The sequence below is a fragment of the Balaenoptera physalus genome, assembly GCF_965194825.1.
Source record: "Balaenoptera physalus genome assembly, chromosome: 13".
Lineage (NCBI taxonomy): Eukaryota > Metazoa > Chordata > Mammalia > Artiodactyla > Balaenopteridae > Balaenoptera > Balaenoptera physalus.
This window is the reverse complement of record NC_138892.1, coordinates 52,288,184-52,306,724: the sequence shown is the minus strand read 5'-3', so window position 1 is coordinate 52,306,724 and position 18,541 is coordinate 52,288,184. Positions and strand designations below refer to the sequence as shown.

General features: G+C 35.3%; 1 protein-coding gene and 1 long non-coding RNA gene across 7 annotated transcripts in view; one reads left to right on the top strand and one right to left on the bottom strand.

The window, feature by feature from the left end:
• LEMD3 (LEM domain containing 3) overlaps nucleotides 1-18,541 on the top strand; it is an 84,967-nt gene that overhangs the window by 51,541 nt on the left and 14,885 nt on the right. For 2 of the 6 annotated variants that reach the window (XM_082422735.1, XM_082422734.1), the window contains exons 5-13: nucleotides 882-961; nucleotides 1,048-1,193; nucleotides 2,130-2,231; nucleotides 2,340-2,442; nucleotides 3,122-3,300; nucleotides 9,450-9,531; nucleotides 12,100-12,205; nucleotides 12,312-12,390; nucleotides 12,610-14,814. In XM_082422735.1, coding sequence (XP_082278861.1) covers nucleotides 882-961; nucleotides 1,048-1,193; nucleotides 2,130-2,231; nucleotides 2,340-2,442; nucleotides 3,122-3,300; nucleotides 9,450-9,531; nucleotides 12,100-12,205; nucleotides 12,312-12,390; nucleotides 12,610-12,773 — 1,041 coding nt within the window. In that variant the 3' untranslated portion in view covers nucleotides 12,774-14,814. Of the gene's footprint in view, nucleotides 1-881; nucleotides 962-1,047; nucleotides 1,194-2,129; nucleotides 2,232-2,339; nucleotides 2,443-3,121; nucleotides 3,301-9,449; nucleotides 9,532-12,099; nucleotides 12,206-12,311; nucleotides 12,391-12,609; nucleotides 14,815-16,835; nucleotides 16,937-18,150; nucleotides 18,361-18,541 lie in introns of those variants that run through there. The other 4 variants (XM_082422737.1, XM_082422736.1, XM_082422738.1 and 1 more) reach the window with 3 other exon arrangements.
• LOC309642048 lies at nucleotides 14,159-16,827 on the bottom strand. The gene is made up of 2 exons (XR_014252936.1): nucleotides 15,876-16,827; nucleotides 14,159-15,698 (listed from the first exon to the last, which is right to left on the bottom strand). It is a non-coding gene; the product is annotated as an uncharacterized lncRNA (long non-coding RNA).

Sequence of the window (18,541 nt, the reverse complement as noted above, 5' to 3'; positions counted from 1 at the left end):
TACGTAGTCAAAACAGGGAAAAGTATTTTAATTCTCTATTCCGATAATTGTAGATATTCTTCAACACCAAAACTCTACAAGTAGTAGTTTCTTAAAGATTAGCGGCAATGTAGAATTTAAAACTATGTCAGCGAACTTTTCGTACTCATACTTTTCATACTGAAGCCCTTTGGTCTGTTTTGCAGTTAGAATGGATCTTTTACCCATGCAAGATTTTATAGCTCATGATTGTTCATTTGGAAAATATTGGTTCACTGGTTATGCAGATCTTCCAAATATTGACACATTTTATTATGCCATGCTCAAAAGTCATATTTGTTAATATCACAGCATAGTCTCATTGCAAAGGTTTTCAAGTATTGTGAAGTTGTTAGGCTCATAGTAAGGGATGCACATTTTTTGAAATTCTACTTTTCACTTGAAAGCTGGAATTTTATCATTGATAACACAATCAGTTGTTTTTCTGGAGTTGATGGGCTTAACTTCATTCACTTGTTGAGAAAACGGCTGTTAAACATCCAAGTCTGAATAATTTGTCATTTGTTCATCTACAGATAGTGTTCCATTAAAAAGGGGGGGGGGCTAATGTACTCTTAATCACAATGATAACTTGAAAAGAAAATTATTTTTTTTTAAATCTGTAAATAAAAAAATGAAAAGAAAACATAGCAGAATGTTCAGTGGTTATCTTAGGGTGGTGGGGAAATGGTGACTTTTTTCTTTTTTCTCCTTTCATTTTTCTGTAATGAATAATACATTTTTATTATGTTATATAGTTTAAAGTGTTATATAAAGTATGTTATTTATAGGACAGCTTACCCATAACAAGTGGATGTGAATTATTAAGAATAGTTAGTTATTTTCTCTATTTTTCTTATTAGGATTTAGGTCCTGAATATGAAGATATATTTAACATCTCATTGCAGTGGATTTTTGAAAATGGAAAAGATGTTGGAATAAGGTAAAGGATTTGGTTTCCACTTTGTCCATTTTGTAGTCTAAGAAGTGATTTTGACTCTAAACTCTCCCTTAATTATTTTTAAATAGGTGTGTTGGTTATGGCCCTGAGGAAGAATTGACAGATATAGTTGATGTACAGTTTTTACAATCCACAAGACCACAGATGTCCTTCTGGTGTCGTTTTCGACGTGCTTTTATTACTGTCACCCACAGGTTATTGTTGTTATGCTTAGGTAAGTTGTGAGGATGAGAAAGCAGATACATTGTAGTCTAGAATTTTTGTGTCTGTATTTCACCAAATGCCAGGGTTGAGAATATACTTCTGTGATAGTTGTCATTATAAGTCACATCCGGAAGTCTTCAGTAAGGTATAATAATATTGAGGGTTTCTCTAATGTCCGTATCAATCTAAGGGTTTAGAAAACAGTGCTGTGAGGAGAGGTGGGAATCAAACTTTGTCATGTGAATGTCACAGAAAAAGCAAATTTAGTGCATAGATAGAAATCTACTTTAGGAAATAGAACAGGAAGATACAAAAATTAAGCTTATTTTTAAAATACTATATTAGAAATTAACTTCATTAAAATTATTTTTAATTAAAAAAATACCATTAAATGAATTAAAATTTTCATTCAGATTCCTAGATTTTATGTGACTATTTTGATTCATAATAGGAGTTTGGGAGATACTCATTTTTTTTCTTTTTTCTGCCCAAGTCCTGTAAAAATAATTCAGGTTACTTAAAGTTAGAGGTAGTTTGTTTACAGTCTCATAAGACTCACTTTCTCGTAGCTTAGTGCTGAAAGAAAAAAGTTTGTGAAACAAACTTTGTTTTCAAAAAAAATAATAGAATTTAAATGTTCAGTTGTCAGCGTCATGAAGAAATGGTTTTTCTGGAGATATTAAGTGACACTCTGGGAAATGTTTAATATTAAATTTTTCTGTGTAATTTGATCATGTAGGTAATTCAGACCACTGTCTTGAAGGCTTATTCCATTATCCCATTATGGCAGTTAAAATAGTCACTGTAGAAACTGTCAAAATGGCTTTTTTTTGCTTTATTTTGTTAATACCACATTTAACAACTGACAAAATAACTTCAAGTTGCAGTGAATATTACTGAATGCCATTGACCACTGTTTTAAAAACACAATATATAAATATTGCAGGTGTAGTGATGGTTTGCGTTGTTCTGCGTTACATGAAATATCGCTGGACAAAAGAGGAAGAAGAAACAAGGCAGATGTATGATATGGTGGTAAAGATTATAGGTATAGTATTTGTAAAAATCTAAACTACTTCTAGGATAGTCATTATGTGATAAACGACATGATGTCCAGTGATTGCTTCATTTATAAATTTGTTTGATTTACTTTCAGATGTTTTACGAAGTCATAATGAAGCTTGCCAGGAAAATAAAGATTTACAGCCATACATGCCTATTCCCCATGTGCGAAATTCCTTAATACAGCCTCACGACAGGTGTGTTCAACACATTATGAGTTGAAGTAAATCAGAATGTTGGTATCTTCTGCAGTCATGAAAATTACACTGAGAGTTGTGACCCTTCTCAGCTAGACCTGTTTTATTGTACAGGCTTTATTTTCGTACTTTAAACTCTTTTCTAAATTTTCATCTATTATCTTCCTGATTTTGAGTGGCATAATAGACAACTGGATTTCAAAATATACACTTTTGATTCTTTGTTGTCAGTCTCTACCTTATTTCCTTTAATTCTGTCTTGATAAGGAAACAGAGACAGAGAATAGCCAGAGATGTTTTATTAATAATGTTTTAGAATACTTCCTTTTGTTGTTAATGAAGCTTTTTAAATAAAAGAATTAATCAATAACATCTTGAAAATAAAAGATGATGTCACATTCTAAAGCAACATTCTTACCCTAGCAACACATCAGAATCACCAGTGGAGCTTTTGTGCGGGGGGGGTGTGGGGGTGGTGGGGGGGATACCAGTGCATTGTTCCAAATATAGTCAATCTGAGGTGAGGTTCAGTCATCTAAATCTTTTTGGAAAAAACTCCTCCATAAGCAGTGATAAGAACAGCCCGCGTTAAGAGTAACCACTACCTTCAATGACTAATATTTGAAAAAGATGACAAGCCAAGATGATAGTAAAGTTGTCATTTTCCTTCAAATGATAGGAGAAAAATGAGGAAAGTCTGGGATAGAGCTGTTGACTTCCTTGCTGCTAATGAGTCTAGAGTTCGCACGGAAACACGAAGAATAGGTGGTGCAGATTTTCTAGTTTGGCGGTGGATCCAGCCTTCTGCATCCTGTGACAAAATATTAGTAATACCTTCTAAAGTGTGGCAAGGTCAAGGTATGTATTTTTAGACAACAAAAAAATATAAATGTAATTTTTTCAAATATAAAAGTCTTACGTGTTTAACGTAAAAATAGTACAGCTGAAAGATGTGTGAAGGCAGAGCTCCCTTCCAGTTCCATCCCATAGAAGGAATCAGTGTTAGCTTCTTACACGTCCTCCCACTTTTCTCCTTGCTAATATAAACAACATGGTTTGTCTTCACTGTGATAGAATTCTAGATACATTACTTTGATTTTTTTTCTTCTTTCGCTTACCAAAGCAACTTAGTATATTAAAGATCTAACTGCATTCTTTTTCCCTGATTTTTTGTGCAAATACGACACATGTAATTTGTTCTGTATTTAAAACATGTGTAAGTGGAATCATAACTTTTAACTGCTCTTTTTTCAATTTTTGCTTGCCTTTCTCTTTTTCATTAAGTGTCTTCCACCTGCATATCCCATGCCAAGTAGCTTTTGTGGGTATCGTTCCATATTTTTCTTAATGCTTGCATAGTTGCAAAAACAGGTATTTATAAGTTTATAAGAGGGTTTGGTGTTTGGTTGCCTTATGTACCCAAAGTGATAATTGTTACCTCATTTGAATTTTTTGTATCTTAATGGTTATTTACAAAAAGAAATCTCATGGCTAGTTTAATTTGTATTTCAGAACTAGGAATGAGTTGAGTTTCTTTTAATCTTGTTGGATAAAAAGCATATTTATCAATGCTTGCTAAACATAGACTACATGGGAAAGGTAGGTTAATTGTTCTGAAATTGAAATAAAATAAAATCCAATCTCTTCCTGATTTTCTGTAATTGATTTTCACTTTCAAAGAGCTTGAGTAATAGGTTCTATAATCGTGGCATAAAAATAGAGTTTTTATGTTGCCAAAATGACACTAAACCATAAACTATGTGCTTTAGGGTACATGCAGAAGGGTCCTATGAAACCATAGACTGTCAGTCAGATCTGATTACCTTAGTGCCTTATAATGATGCATGTGGAGTCTCAGCCTAATTTCATCATAGAGCTAACAGTTGGTGCTCATGTATGCATCTGAAGTTCTAGGCCATTGTATTTGTTCATATGAATTTTTTTTATCATTATAGTTGTCTTATTTTAAAATAAGATATTTAAAATAAGTGAGATTTTCAAGATGAATCCAAAGGCAATTTTCAACTAGATAATCCATGTTCTTAAAAATTAGTAGTGGTATGATTTATTTAAGTGTGTTAAATTGGACACTTTATAATCTCTAGGATTTAAAACCTCAGACTATTATTTTCACTTTATCATTATCTTTAGCTAGGAAAAGACTGTGCAAAAATGATAAAATACAACTTTAGGTCAGTTATAGTAGTAGTTAAAACTCAACCTGAATTAATACAATATTTTTTAAATCTCCAGCTACTTTTTTTAAATATATTTTTTAGAAGTTTTATAGTTTTATTTTTTAATTAATTAATTCATTCATTCATTCATTTATTTTCGGCTGCGTTGGGTCTTCGTTGCTGCGTGCGGGCTTTCTCTAGTTGTGTCAAGCAGGGACTACTCTTCGTTGTGGTGCACGGGCTTCTCATTGCAGTGGCTTCTCTTGTTGCAGAGCATGGGCTCTAGGTGTGCAGGTTTCAGTAGTTGTAGCACGCAGGCTCAGTAGTTGTGGCTCATGGGCTCTAGAGAGCAGGCCCAGTAGTTGTGGTGCACGGGCTTAGTTGCTCCGTGGCATGTGGGATCTTCCCGGATCAGGGCTCAAACCCGTGTCCCCTGCATTGGCAGGCGGATTCTCAACCACTGCGCCACCAGGGAAGCCCTCCAGCTACTTTTTACGTATTAAGTGTTTTATCCAGGTTTCAGTGTATTAAATGTTTGGAAACTATATGCCAAGTACTGAGCTACCTTAATTTGCATATTTCTAAATGGGCCATGTAAAGAATTGTAAATTTAATCTCTCTTTTCTTGACAGTCTTTGATAAACAGTTACAGTGATTAGCGGTTCCTGGACCTAGAAAGGAATTGAGAGTAAAGTAAGACACCTGCTACTTAGCAAATAGAAAAAAAGGTGTAATGGCTGAGATAATTTTAGCCTGAAGGCAGCAAATCCTGAGATAGAACACTTGGTAACTATTTACTTGAAGTATACCAATTCAATTTTTGGATGGTTGTGGTGATAAAATGGAAATCTTTAGATTTATAGCAAGAAAGACTTGAGCTCTTTTAAGAATTTCATCATAAGAAGAATTGTTACAAAAAGCTGATAATGAGAAGTTGTTGGAATTTTCTTAATGATAGTTATATATCTTTTTGCCTCATTTAAGAACATATAGCTCTAATACAGAGAGAATTTAGTTTTAATATTACTTACATTTTTATGCTATTAAATATATAGTCTATTTAAATGTAACTAAATGACTCTGACCTAGCTTTTTAAAATGATTAATACATAAAATAAGTTTTGCTTTCATTTAAATATATCTGAGCACAAATGTTGTACTGTATAAAAATAGGCGTATACTAGAGGGTTCTGATGGTTTTTTATGTGAACAGATAGTTTAACTTACTAACAAGCTTAATGTTTCTCCCCTCATAAATGCAGTGGTTTAAAAGGTACATGTCTGGGGAGTTCCCTGGTTGCCTAGTGGTTAGGATTCCGAGCTTTCACTGGATTTCAATCTCTGGTCAGGGAACTGAGATCCCATAGCCGCACGGCATGGCCAAATAAATAAATGGTACATATCTGGAGGGTTGGTAATTACAGTAGTCTTTTGAGTTCACTACCACTACAAGCTGTTGTCATTTAATGATACTTTTCCCAAGTAACTGTTAAATAATCAGCTTTATTGAATTTTTAGTTCAATTTCTAAAAAGTAGTTAAATATAAATTCAGTGATAATATAACATTAGTATCTCTAAAGGTATTTTATTTAATTAATTTATTTATTTTTATTTTTAAAAATTTTAATTTTATTTTTGGCTGCGTTGGGTCTTCGTTGCTGTGCGCGGGCTTTCTCTAGCTGTGGCGAGTGGGGGGCTACTCCATGTTGCGGTGCGCAGGCTTCTCACTGCGGTGGCTTCTCTTGCCGCGGAGCACAGGCTTTAGGCGTGCAGCTTTAGTAGTTGTGGCATACAGGCTCAGTAGTTCTGGCTCGCGAGCTCTAGAGCGCAGGCTCAGTAGTGGCGCATGGGCTTAGTTGCTCCGTGGCATGTGGGATCTTCCCAGATCAGGGCTCGAACCCGTGTCCCCTGCATTGGCAGGCAGATTCTTAACCAGTGCGCCACCAGGGAAGTCCCTAAAGTTATTTTAAAGTACCAGTTTGCTGGGGAGCCAGAGAATTATTTATGCTTCTGACAAATGTAATGTTTGGTATAAACAACATTCATTTGAAGGACCCAAAGGTAGTTCCTGAGGTATTTGAAATGTATCATTCAATAACTACTGTATCTCTACATGGCCATGGTAATTAGGGTTTAGTTAGGGAGATAAAGCTTATATCTTAAAAATCAATTTGATCTTTTGGACTACTTTCTGACTAGAGTTGGCCAAGGATAATTTCTCCCAGGTCTGTTATTTTGTGGAAACTTGGGTCTAGGCTAGGATAAGGTGGTATGAATGCTTCTGTTTTCTCTGGTTCATCCCCTGCTGGCCCAGGCCATTATTGGAATTTCAAGGAAGTCAGATTGTCTGCAGCTAAAAGGTCATCTAAGAACAGAATCTGTACACTGGTAGAGAAGTTCGGAAGGTACTAGATGTTCACAAACCTTCTTGATCTGAGATTTGGCAAAGATTTTTCATGTCTAGTGACCATTCCTCCACCCCGTATCAGGCACTGTTCGGACGTTTATGCTCCAGATGTTTCTTATCACTGACAGTTCTGAAATCTTTAATTGATATGCTCTGGTCCTTATCATAAACTCATCCTTTCAACTTTCCTGCTTTATGTATTTGGGAACTCCAGAATCTGATTCTTCAATGCACCTACTTTCTCCAGTTCTTCAGCATTTCTCCTATCTTTACTTCTTTTCCTGTGCATCTTAGTGTTCATGATCCATCTTTTCAATCACTCTTGCTAGTACCCTTAAGTCATCACTTGTCCTTCATCTTACCCTGGTATATTCCAACCAAGGATGAAACTGTTTATCTGTGCCTGTCTATGTGCAAATGGCTGAGCATAGCAGGAGAAAATCATGAAACTTGGCATACTAGTACCTTTATAACTAATCAACCTCAATTAGGTCTTCAGTACTACCTGCCTTTCTTACTTTTACCATTTTTTACTAGTCACTTCACTTACCAACTCTACTCAATAACAATTTTAGATTTCTTCCCCTCTTTTCAAACCTTTTGCCCTTCTTCTCTGTCTTCTAATTCTCAGCCGATGACTCAAATAGAAGCAATCAGATTGTACCTGCCTCAAATTTCCACCACCAAATCCATAGAATTACCAAAATCTACACTCATCCTCACCTCCTCTTGCAGTTGAGGAGCTGTCTCACTTAACAAAGATCCGAGCCCTTCTCTTCAGAGGATCCCTCTGGATCCCATTCCCTCTGGTCTTCTCAAGTGTCTTCCCTTACTGTGTTTTAAATCCCTGCCTCTCCTGGATCTTTTCATCAGCACTTAAACATACTGTAGTCTCATCTTTAAAACACACTGGTGCACTATACATTGTCCTATAGCTGTCTACCTATTTATAGCCAGATAGCATTAAACAATTTACTCACTGTCTTTACTTTTTCACCTCCCATTTATTCTTCAGCTGACTCCAATCTGTTTTCCATCCCCATCATTTCAAGGAAACAGCTCTCAGATTTCAATATTGCTAAAGTCAGTGGGCATTTTTCTTTCCTGTCCTTATTTTACTGAACAGTATTAACAATTGATCCTGCCTTGGAAATTTCTTGTTTTGGCTTTGTGGTTGCCGCTTTCTTCTGGTATTCATCCTACCTCTTACCCTTTCTTAAATCTTCTTTTCTAGATTTTCCTGGTCCTCTAGGTATTGGGGTTTTTCCAGGCCATCTTTCATCATTCTCCCTGTCTTCCCAGATGATCTTATGCTGCAACTTCATTTTATATATATATTGATAACTTTCAAATTTATATCTTGCACTAAGTCTTCTGTTCTTGTTTTCAGATTTTTATACCCAGCTGTATACTTGTCTTCTTTTCTAAGAAGCACTGGAAATTCAACATGTGCATGAACCTAATGTCGTCTCTCTCCAAACTGACCTTTCCTCCGGTGTTCCTGTCTAATTAATGATACCTACCCCTCCTCAGTTGGTTCTGTCATAAACCTGGGAGTCATCCTTAATCTCTCCCTTAGCCCCTACATGTGCAGTCTTTAAACAAGTCATGTCAAATCTATTCTATAATATGTCCTGATTCTGTCCAGTTATTTCCATCTGCATTGCTGGCCTGTCTTATCCACATTACTATCATCTCCCTCTTTGACAACTATAATAACCTCCTAACTGGTGTCCTTGCATTCACTTTTGCTTCCGTCTAATTGATTCTCCACATAACACTCTATTTAAAAATTTTATAATTTTAAGAGATCTCATCATACTATTCCTCTCCTTAAAACATTTGAGTGGCTTTCCATCGCTTTTATGGTAATGTCTAAGTGCTTTAATGTGGCCTACATGGTCCTCCATAATCCAACATCCCCTTCTTCAGGTTTATCTTTCTATTGTCCCCACTCTAGTCACAGTGACTATCTTTTAGTTACTCGAATATACCAAGTTCCTTCTTGCCTTGGGCTTTGTACAAGCTGTCACCTTTGCTTGAGATGTCCTTTACACCTCTCTTTACTCTGCCTATTTATATTGTATTTATTCTTTAGGTCCCAGCATAAATTATACTTTCTCCTTGAAGTGTTACCTGATATTCATAGATTAGCTTAACTTACACTGAGAGCTTTCTGTACTCTTCTTTCTTAGGATTTACCACAATTATGATTTCTTGGGTGACACTGTTTTTCATCTGTCTCCCCCACTAAACTAAAGTCTGTGAGAACAATGACTGTGTCTGTCTTACTCACCTTGATCCAGGGGTCTGGCTCATAATAAAAGTACGCAGTGAATACTTTTTGAATAAACTGAATGGCTGAATACTTTTCAACAAAATGGAACAATGGAAAATAGTAAAACTAATTTGTTTTTTATAGCATTTCATTTAGATAGAAGAAATTCACCACCAAATAGTTTGACGCCATGTCTAAAGATTCGAAATATGTTTGATCCAGTTATGTAAGTATTATGACGAAAGGTACATGTAATTTTTATTTGGAATATTTGGCTGAAAAATGCATGATACTCTTATAATGCTATGTCTGTAATTGAAAAATCTTTTACTTCTGAATCTCTAACTACCGAAATGTTCTGTTTTTCTCATTTCTTCTTTTTTGTTAAATTTCAAGCAAAGGTTTCACCAAAAGACACAGATGTATAATGATTTGTAAAACTTTTATAAATCTTTGCATTCACTGGGAATCCCCATAGCAGATAAATGCTTGAGTCAAATTAATGACAGATATGATGACAAACAACAGTACCCTTTATTAGATGTATAAGTCATGTCTGCCACCGTTCTTTGCCTCAGTAGGCAATATAGATGGAAATATCTGCTCTTTTAAAATTTCCAAATCCTACTCGTAAAAAGTTTTCTACAAAAATGTACATACCTTCCCCTCTACAAGACTTGTCCGTTTACTGTTTGAGAAACTTTTCTGTCTATGTAATTACAACAACACATGCATCCAGAAAATAGCACAGTCAAAAGTTATTGCCTTAGAATCCATAATATTTCACATATAAGCTGTAATAATCTTTAGAACTTGCTTCCTAGAGGTGACTACTTATCTGTCCAATGATAAGACAAGTCAAATTCTGTTTTTTAAAAAAAGCTGACAGTAGAAATTGTATTACATTTAAAATACCCATAAGTCCCATGTGATAGCTCATTTATTTCAAGAAATAGTTGATATGGTAAGATTCCAAATAAGTGACAGCAAAATTGTAAATGCGACAAAGCATTGTCAGTATACACATACACACACACACACACACACACACACACACGCATCCCCTCCATTTTGCAGAGGTAGAAACAATTAACGGTGTGCTGATCCCTCTATTTGGAATCTTACCTCATACCTTAGGGATTAGGAAGTCTATGCCAGTCCAGTATTTTATTACCTGAGATAAAGATTTACAATTTGAAGTGTAACAGCCTTTTCCTTGGACCCACCATCTATATCTCACAAGAAAAACAAATGTGCGTTACTGTAGCGGGAACTCTTTCATAATAGTAAGGTGACTTATTTGTACGAAATGTTTGTCCTATATTCACGCTTCTATTATTTTGGAAAAAAAGAAGCTCAGAATACACTATATACTAAGAATTTTCCTTAAGTTTAGGATTTGAAAATGTCATTAAAAAATAATACTTTACAAGTTTACTGTAACTCATTAAAGTGCTTATTAACATTTGTCTAGATAGAAAAGAGAAATGACTTTAAGTACGTAGGATTTTAAACATAAAAATGACAGCACATTTATTCTGCTATAGTAGGCTGATCCTTCAGTGCCTCAGCGTGTGCGTTCTTAGACTGGAAAGTGAGAGCAGGGCTGGGACTTCTGAATGCTAATTATTTTTTAATCTACCTACTGTTAGTAACAAGCATTTATATACTGTTAATTTTAATTAATATATGGTTTTTAAACTATCCCCATTCTAGTTGGGTATATATATTGTAAGAAACAAAAGACTTCTTCTGAGTAGGAATATAGCTGTTGATTTTTTTTCTTTTTTCCCCCAGCTGTATTGAGGTATGATTGAAAAGTAAAAGTTTTATGTTGTACAACAGATCTTTTGTGTTTTGGGGGGTTTTTTTGCTCATTCTTTAAAAATATTTCTTTTTATTGAAGTATAGTTGATTTACAATCTCATGTTAATTTCAGGTATACAGCACTGTGATCCAGTTATACATATATATGTGTGTGTATATATATGTATATATATATTCCTTTTCAGAGTCTTTTCCCTTATAGGTCATTACAAAATATTGAGTGTAGTTCCCTGTGCTATGCAGTAGATCCTTGTTGTTTATCTATTTTACATCTATTTTATATTTATTTTATGTATACATTATATACATAAAATAATGTGTATAAGTATATAGTGTATATAGTGTGTGTAAATTAATCCCCAAATCCTAATTTATCCCTCCCCCCTTTTCCCCTTTGGAAACCATAACTGTTTTCTTTGTCTGTGGGTCTCTTTCTGTTTGTAAATAAGTTCATTTGTATCATTTTTTTAGATTCCACATATAAGCAATATCATATGATATTTGTCTTTCTCTGTTTGGTTTACTTCACTTAGTATGATAATCTCTAGGTCCATCCATGTTGCTGCAAATGGCATTATTTCATTCTTTTTTGTGGCTGAGTAATATTCCATTTATGTATATATACAACATCTTTATCTGTTCATCTGTCGATGGACGTTTAGGTTACTTCCATGTCTTGGCTATTAATAGTGCTGCTATGAATATTGGATGAATATTGGGGTGCATGTATCTTTTTGAATTATGGTTTTCTCCGGATATATGCCCAGGAATGGGATTGCAGGTTTACATGGTAACTCTATTTTTAGTTTTCAAGGAACCTCCATACTGTTCTCTATAGTGACTGTACCAATTTACATTCTCACCAACAGTGTAGGAGAGTTCCTTTTCCTCCACACCCTCTTCAGCATTTATTACTTGTAGACTTTTTGATGATGGCTGTTGATTTTTGTTTTCATTAATTTTTTAGGGAAATAGGGGATCAGTGGCATTTGGCAATTCAAGAAGCAATTTTAGAAAAATGCAGTGATAATGATGGCATTGTTCACATTGCAGTAGACAAAAATTCACGTGAGGTAAAGTAACTTTTACTATTGAATTCTACGTTTTGGATTTGTTGCTACTAAACTAAGACTATTTATTTTCTTTCTTCCCTTTTTATTTTTTTAAAAAATACCACAGGGTTGTGTATATGTTAAATGTCTGTCTCCAGAATATGCTGGGAAAGCTTTTAAGGCATTGCATGGCTCTTGGTTTGATGGTAAGAAACTTGAGTATGACAAACATTTTGAAAAGATAAATTATGGTTTACTGTTAAACTATACCAGATTTTAAATTAAAGAATCTTAGGTTAGCATTTTTAGAGTAATAATTTTAGATTATTTTATTTGTGTTTTGTGTTCATATATCTTTTACCACAGTTTGTTTTCTATTAAGCACATTCATACAGATCTAAAATATTATTTTTATCTTACAACAGGGAAATTGGTTACAGTAAAATATTTACGACTAGATAGATATCACCATCGCTTTCCCCAAGCTCTTACTTGCAACACTCCCTTGAAGCCATCAAATAAACATATGAACTCTATGTCTCATCTTCGTCTTCGGACTGGCCTAGCCAATTCTCAAGGAGGTTCCTGAAAAGACTTTCTTCCACTCCTAGGACTGTTCTTTACAATAGGAAAATTCCTGTTTGGCTTCGTCTCCCTTTTTAAATGCTTTTTGTATGTAATATTTTTATTGAGTACAAATCTGTTTGAACGTTCCAGAAATCTTAAGGTTCCAAAGGGACTTAGCAGTGAAGCAGCAATGCTGAGTAGATAGAATAATTGTTTCATTCAGTTTTTGGAGCTCAGTTAAGCCAATGCACTTAAAGTTTTGCATGAGGAACATTGACCTTATTAAGCATTTTCAGATGTGGTGGTTGTTATTTTTGCACCAAGAAGTGTTTGGATAACCACACAAAAGCATGGTGAAAAGGCTTCTTGTATTTCCATAATTTCCTGTAAACGAATGTTGTGAATTTTTGTATACAGTCACCTACATAGTTCCTTACAGGCTAATGTGGTAAAACTGTTAATTTCCCAATTTAATCTTAGGTTTCTATTGCTTGTAAGAGATTCATTTGCTATAGCTGGAATATGGGAAAATCAATTTGGATTTAGTGGTTACATATAAGTATAAGTGGATGTACATGTACTTAAACTGGCTTTTGTATATATGTATAAATGCTGGTGATGGCTAAAGTAGTCTTGTTTTGTGAGAATGTCTGCATTAGAGCAGTAAAATAAGCTTCCTATTTTATTCATAATCTAATGTGTATATATATGTATGTGTATATATGTGTGTATGTATATATATATATGTATGTGTATATGTGTATATATACACACACATATATACATATGGCTGTACTATCATATAGATCAAACAGCCAAACACCTGGAAGTATTAGATAAAAGTTTAAAATATCTTTTATAGGTTTTATATAAAAATGTCTGAGTATGATATTGTGTGAAAGTTCCGATACCAGTTGTAATGGATTCAAATTTATGTGAGCAATAAAAAAGCAATTGGCAGATATTGGAAAAGTATTTTGTGAAAAGCTGTATTTATTATAAATACTAGGGCTATGACATAGTACCATTGGGATTAAGTCACTTTCCCAATCTATTTATAATTTAATGAGATGTTAGCTTCCCTGTTGTATGTCAAGTTTAAAGCAGGGCACATTGTTGCAGCAAAATGTGTATTTGAGAAATTATATTTGCAATTTTGGGTCATGAAAGTTTGCAGTACAGTAAATGCAGGAGTGATGGTTGCTTTGTGCCTCAGTATTTACTTTGTTTCAGTGAAGTTACCTTATTACTGTTTATGATTTCAGATTAAAATAGTTATGGAGCAAAGTATACTTGTAATGTAACAATTGGCTTTTTAAAAATAACCTGTTGATATGTCGTTGTCAGTCCAAATGAATATGTGAAACAGCTGGAATTGTACCAATTTTGATTTTGTTTAAAGCTCAGTTTTCTTTCTTTTTTTTTTTTTTAATTGTATATGTGTTGGGTTTGCAGCATGAACTTGCACAGTTAATGCACGTTTTCTGGTTAAGTAAACATGATGCACACTGTTCTGTAACAGAAAACCCTATTGTGCCTTACCTATGTGCTTTTGTGGGCACCATGTTTATGAAGAATAAAAAATGATTTGTTATCTGAAGAGAATAAATTTTAAATTCTCAGTTTATGTCTCAGATGCTAAAGTGTGAAAATATAAATATATATATAATATATAAAATAACCAATCTTTCTATATTTTATGTGCATCACAGTGATTTATCTGTGCTTAGTGACCCCATCTTGTGACCTGTTACAAGAGTGAATGTAAAAAAGAGTTGTGGCATTTTAAGAGGTCGCCTTTTGATGCAGATGCATCTTTTTCTTGCTTCTAAAACATAGTCCATGTAAACATTGTACATTTATTATTGTAATATATACTTTTATGCAGCTTATTTTACCTGAAACTGTTAAGCCGACCAAGATCCCTCCCTGCAAGACAGATGGGAATGTGTATAATAACTAGATATTTGAGAAGTTCTGAATTTTGATGTAATCTGTTACTTGTCCTGTTTAAAAAAAGGAAAAAATTCTAATTAAAAATTTATTAGGTTTTTTTTTTAAAATGCGTCTTGGCGTTAAAAAAATTTTTTTAAAGTGCCCTGTGTCTTTCTTTTCTTTTATTTTTTTTACCAGTGAAAATAGATGCCTTTATTTTTAATCTTTTTTGGTATCTGTAAATATATGTATGCTTATAAAAATGGATGAAGACCCTAAAGTTAATTTTAACCATCCATTCCTCAGCATCTTTTCTTTATGAAAATGTCTTTGTCTAACTTTCAAGTGTTTGGCTTAAAGTGGGGCAAGAATGTAAATCAGATGTATCACTAAAGCACTACTTAGTTTAGCTAGACTTTTTTTTTTTTTTTTTGGCTGTGTTGGGTCTTTGTTGCCTCATGTAGGCTTTTTCTAGTTGTGGCAAGCGGGGGCTACTGTTCGTAGCGGTGCACGGACTTCTCATTGCAGTGGCTTCTCTTGTTGCGGAGCATGGGCTCTAGGCAGGTGGGCTTCAGTAATTGCAGCACGCGGGCTCAGTAGTTGCGGCACATGGGCCCTAGAGCATGCATGCTTCAGTAGTTGTGGCACGTGGGCTCAGTAGTTGCAGCACGCAGGCTCTAGGGCACGTGGGCTTCAGTATTTGTGGCTCATGGGCCCTAAAGCACAGGCTCAGTAGTTGTGGCACATGGGCTTTGTTGCTCCGTGGCATGTAGGATCTTTCCAGGCTAGGGATTGAACCCGTGTCCCCTGCATTGGCAGGTGGCTTCTTAACCACTGCACCACCAGGGAAGTCCCAGCTAGACATTTTTTCATAGCAAGACTTTCTCAAAGGAAGCCATTCTTTTACACATTCTGGCTCAAACTCCTTATCATAAAAAAATAGTTTATGGGCTAGCTACTTTGAGTAGCATTGGTTTAGATTTTTCGATGGTTTAATCAACTAAAAAGAAGACTTAGTTGGTAGACTTTTTTTTTTTTTTTTGTGGCCAATATAGATCATTCTTCTAACAGGGGTGTGAAAACAGAGCAGGTTGCCAGGAAGCAGTGAGCTCTCCCATCAATAGGTATCTTCATGCAAAGCAAAGACAACCACTTGGGGGCATGGGAGAGGTGGGCTTTACACATATACTAACAAGCAGTTGGTAGACTTTTATTGGTTGCTAACAAATGTCAGGCACTGTTACATATTAGGGATGCAAAGATGAAAAAGACATGGCACAGTCTTCAAGATGGTCACAATCTAAAGAACCTAGGGCAGCTAAGTTAAAAGATAGTGTGGAAAATATAGTGAGAGAAGAAAGCAGAATAAATTCTGGGAGATTAGGGCTTCCCTGGTGGTGCAGTGGTTAAGAATCTGCCTGCTAATGCAGGAGACACGGGTTCAAGCCCTGGTCGGGGAAGATCCTACATGCCACGGAGCAACTAAGCCCATGCGCCACAACTCCTGAGCCTGCACTCTACAGCCCGTGTGCCACAACTACTGAGGCCCACATTCCTAGAGCCCTGCTCCGCAGCAAGAGAAGCCACCGCAATGAGAAGCCCACGCACTGCAACAAAGAGTAGTCCCCACTCGCTGCAATTAGAGAAAGCCCATGGGCAGCAACGAAGACCCAAAAATAAATAATTAATTTTTAAAAAAATTCTGGGAGATTAGAGAGGTACCTTATGCATCTTAATAGATTGAGAAGACATCAGGGCAGATGAGGTAAAATTTATCAGACACTTCTTAATTAGTATAGGTACAATGGTAAGTCTCTTTTCCTGTGAGCTCTGAGGGAAGCTTCTGTTCTTGTGATGAGCTCATAAAAATTAACGTGTTGGAACCTGAGTTATTATAAAATCCATTTTCATGCTCTTTGGTCGGTAGAAACCTGAATATCTTGTGAATATTGAAGCCTGATATTGGACTTTGTTACATTTTCCTTGTGTGGATGACAAGTTGTGATTTCCAAGTGAACAGTGTCTTGATATATCATGTGCCCGGAACATTTCCTTTAATAAGACTGACCTTGCAATTCTCATTCCCTGCTCCTAGTGACATTACATTACTGTAGGTCATCTACATGGCTTCTTCGCCCTTTTTTCCTAGACTTATCTCGGCAAGTCACTTCTTCCAGATGACTCAACAAAAGATGCTAAATCAAGCAGAATTTTGGCAGCCACTCTTTTGGAAAGGATGCTCAAGAACAGGTACTTAACTGAAAATTAGAAACCAGAAGTTGTGCTTTAAAGAAACTGAATGTCCATAATGCTCATTCTACTGGTCTAGTGAGCATAACTAGCAACTGCCTTTAAGTCCCACTGGAGAAACTTTATGACTAGGAATACATCCTGATGGTAGATTTCTGTACCCAAGAACCTCTACCAGGGGCAGCAGGATAGACTCATTTTGTTGATTCTTGGACTTTAATGCCAGTAGAACCTGAGTGCTTAGCTATACCGTTTCTTCTATGGGTAGACATTGGAGACCTGCACATGCTCCTTAAAGTTGGAAAGAAGGCTGTCTGGGCATAGCACATGAAAAAAGATCGATGAGAAACGACCTAGTGCATGTATAAACTACAAGCAATTTCTTATGGTTGAATTACTCAGTACAAGACAATAAATAGAGACAGGAAAGGTAGGCAATGATCAGTTCATGGAAAACTTTGTAGGTCACATTCTGAAGTTTGGATGTGGGTTGTTACAGGGAGATCAGGTGAGGATTTGTTGGGATGAAAAATGGAGAAAGGATTTGAAAAATAGAGATAAAATGGGAAGGACTTGATTAATTGGATATTGATAGAGAAATTGATGTCCAGTTTTCTAATGTAGGAACTCTAACCATCCCAACATTTGGAGAATAGGTGATAAGTAACAAATTGGATGGGAAAAATGATAAATTGAATTTTTGGATACTTTGAGATTGGGATGGAATATTTATCTATCCCAATATTCAGGTGGATGTTTCTAGTAGGTGACTGGATTTCCAGTTCTGAGGTATTTTGAGAAAAATCTGAGCTGGAGATACAATTTGGGAGTTAAAACCACAGAGGCAAATCAGATGACCCAGAGAGAGAGAGTTCATATAGAGACAGAAATTTAGTTTTATCTTAATTCTGCCATATTTAGCTATGTGGGCCTTAGGTGGAGGTTAGGGTTGGGGTGAAATATTAGGAAAATTTCAAAACAAATTAAGAAGGTGGAATTTGAAAAGGTCTTTGAATGGGGTGAAGTTGAAGTAGAAATTTAGTATGACTATCATATTTCTGGCTTGGGCAACTGGTTAGATGGTGGTGACATTCCCTAAATTATGGATGGGCGGTTGGCGGGAGCCAGATGCTAGTCAGAGTGCTAGATAAGACTTCCCAGAATTGCAAATGTTAGGCAAAATAATCCTTCTGACTTTTATTTTTCTGTTGTAGGACATTGTTGGAGGAAGGGTGACAGGGGACAGTCTTTGAGAATCTCTCTCCAAAAAAACAGAACTGTTAACGTACATAATGTTCTAGCATTGTCTATGATTCTCTGGTATTCATTAGAAATTTTCCTGATTTGTAGAAAATGAGATGTTGAGTAGATCTGTAAACCTGTGACTGTCAAAAGAAGGAATAAATACAAAAGTTGGTTTTTAACTAGGACTGTTTATAAACGATTTGCCATGCACCCAAAGCTAGGAACTTTGATGATGTGTGTTATACATTTATAAAGCCTTTGTAAACTAGTCAAGTCTTATAGGCCTGGAAACCATTTTTTTTTCTTGGCGACTTCATTTCTCCTTTGATTTATTGAGTGAATTAAAAAATTTAACTCCAG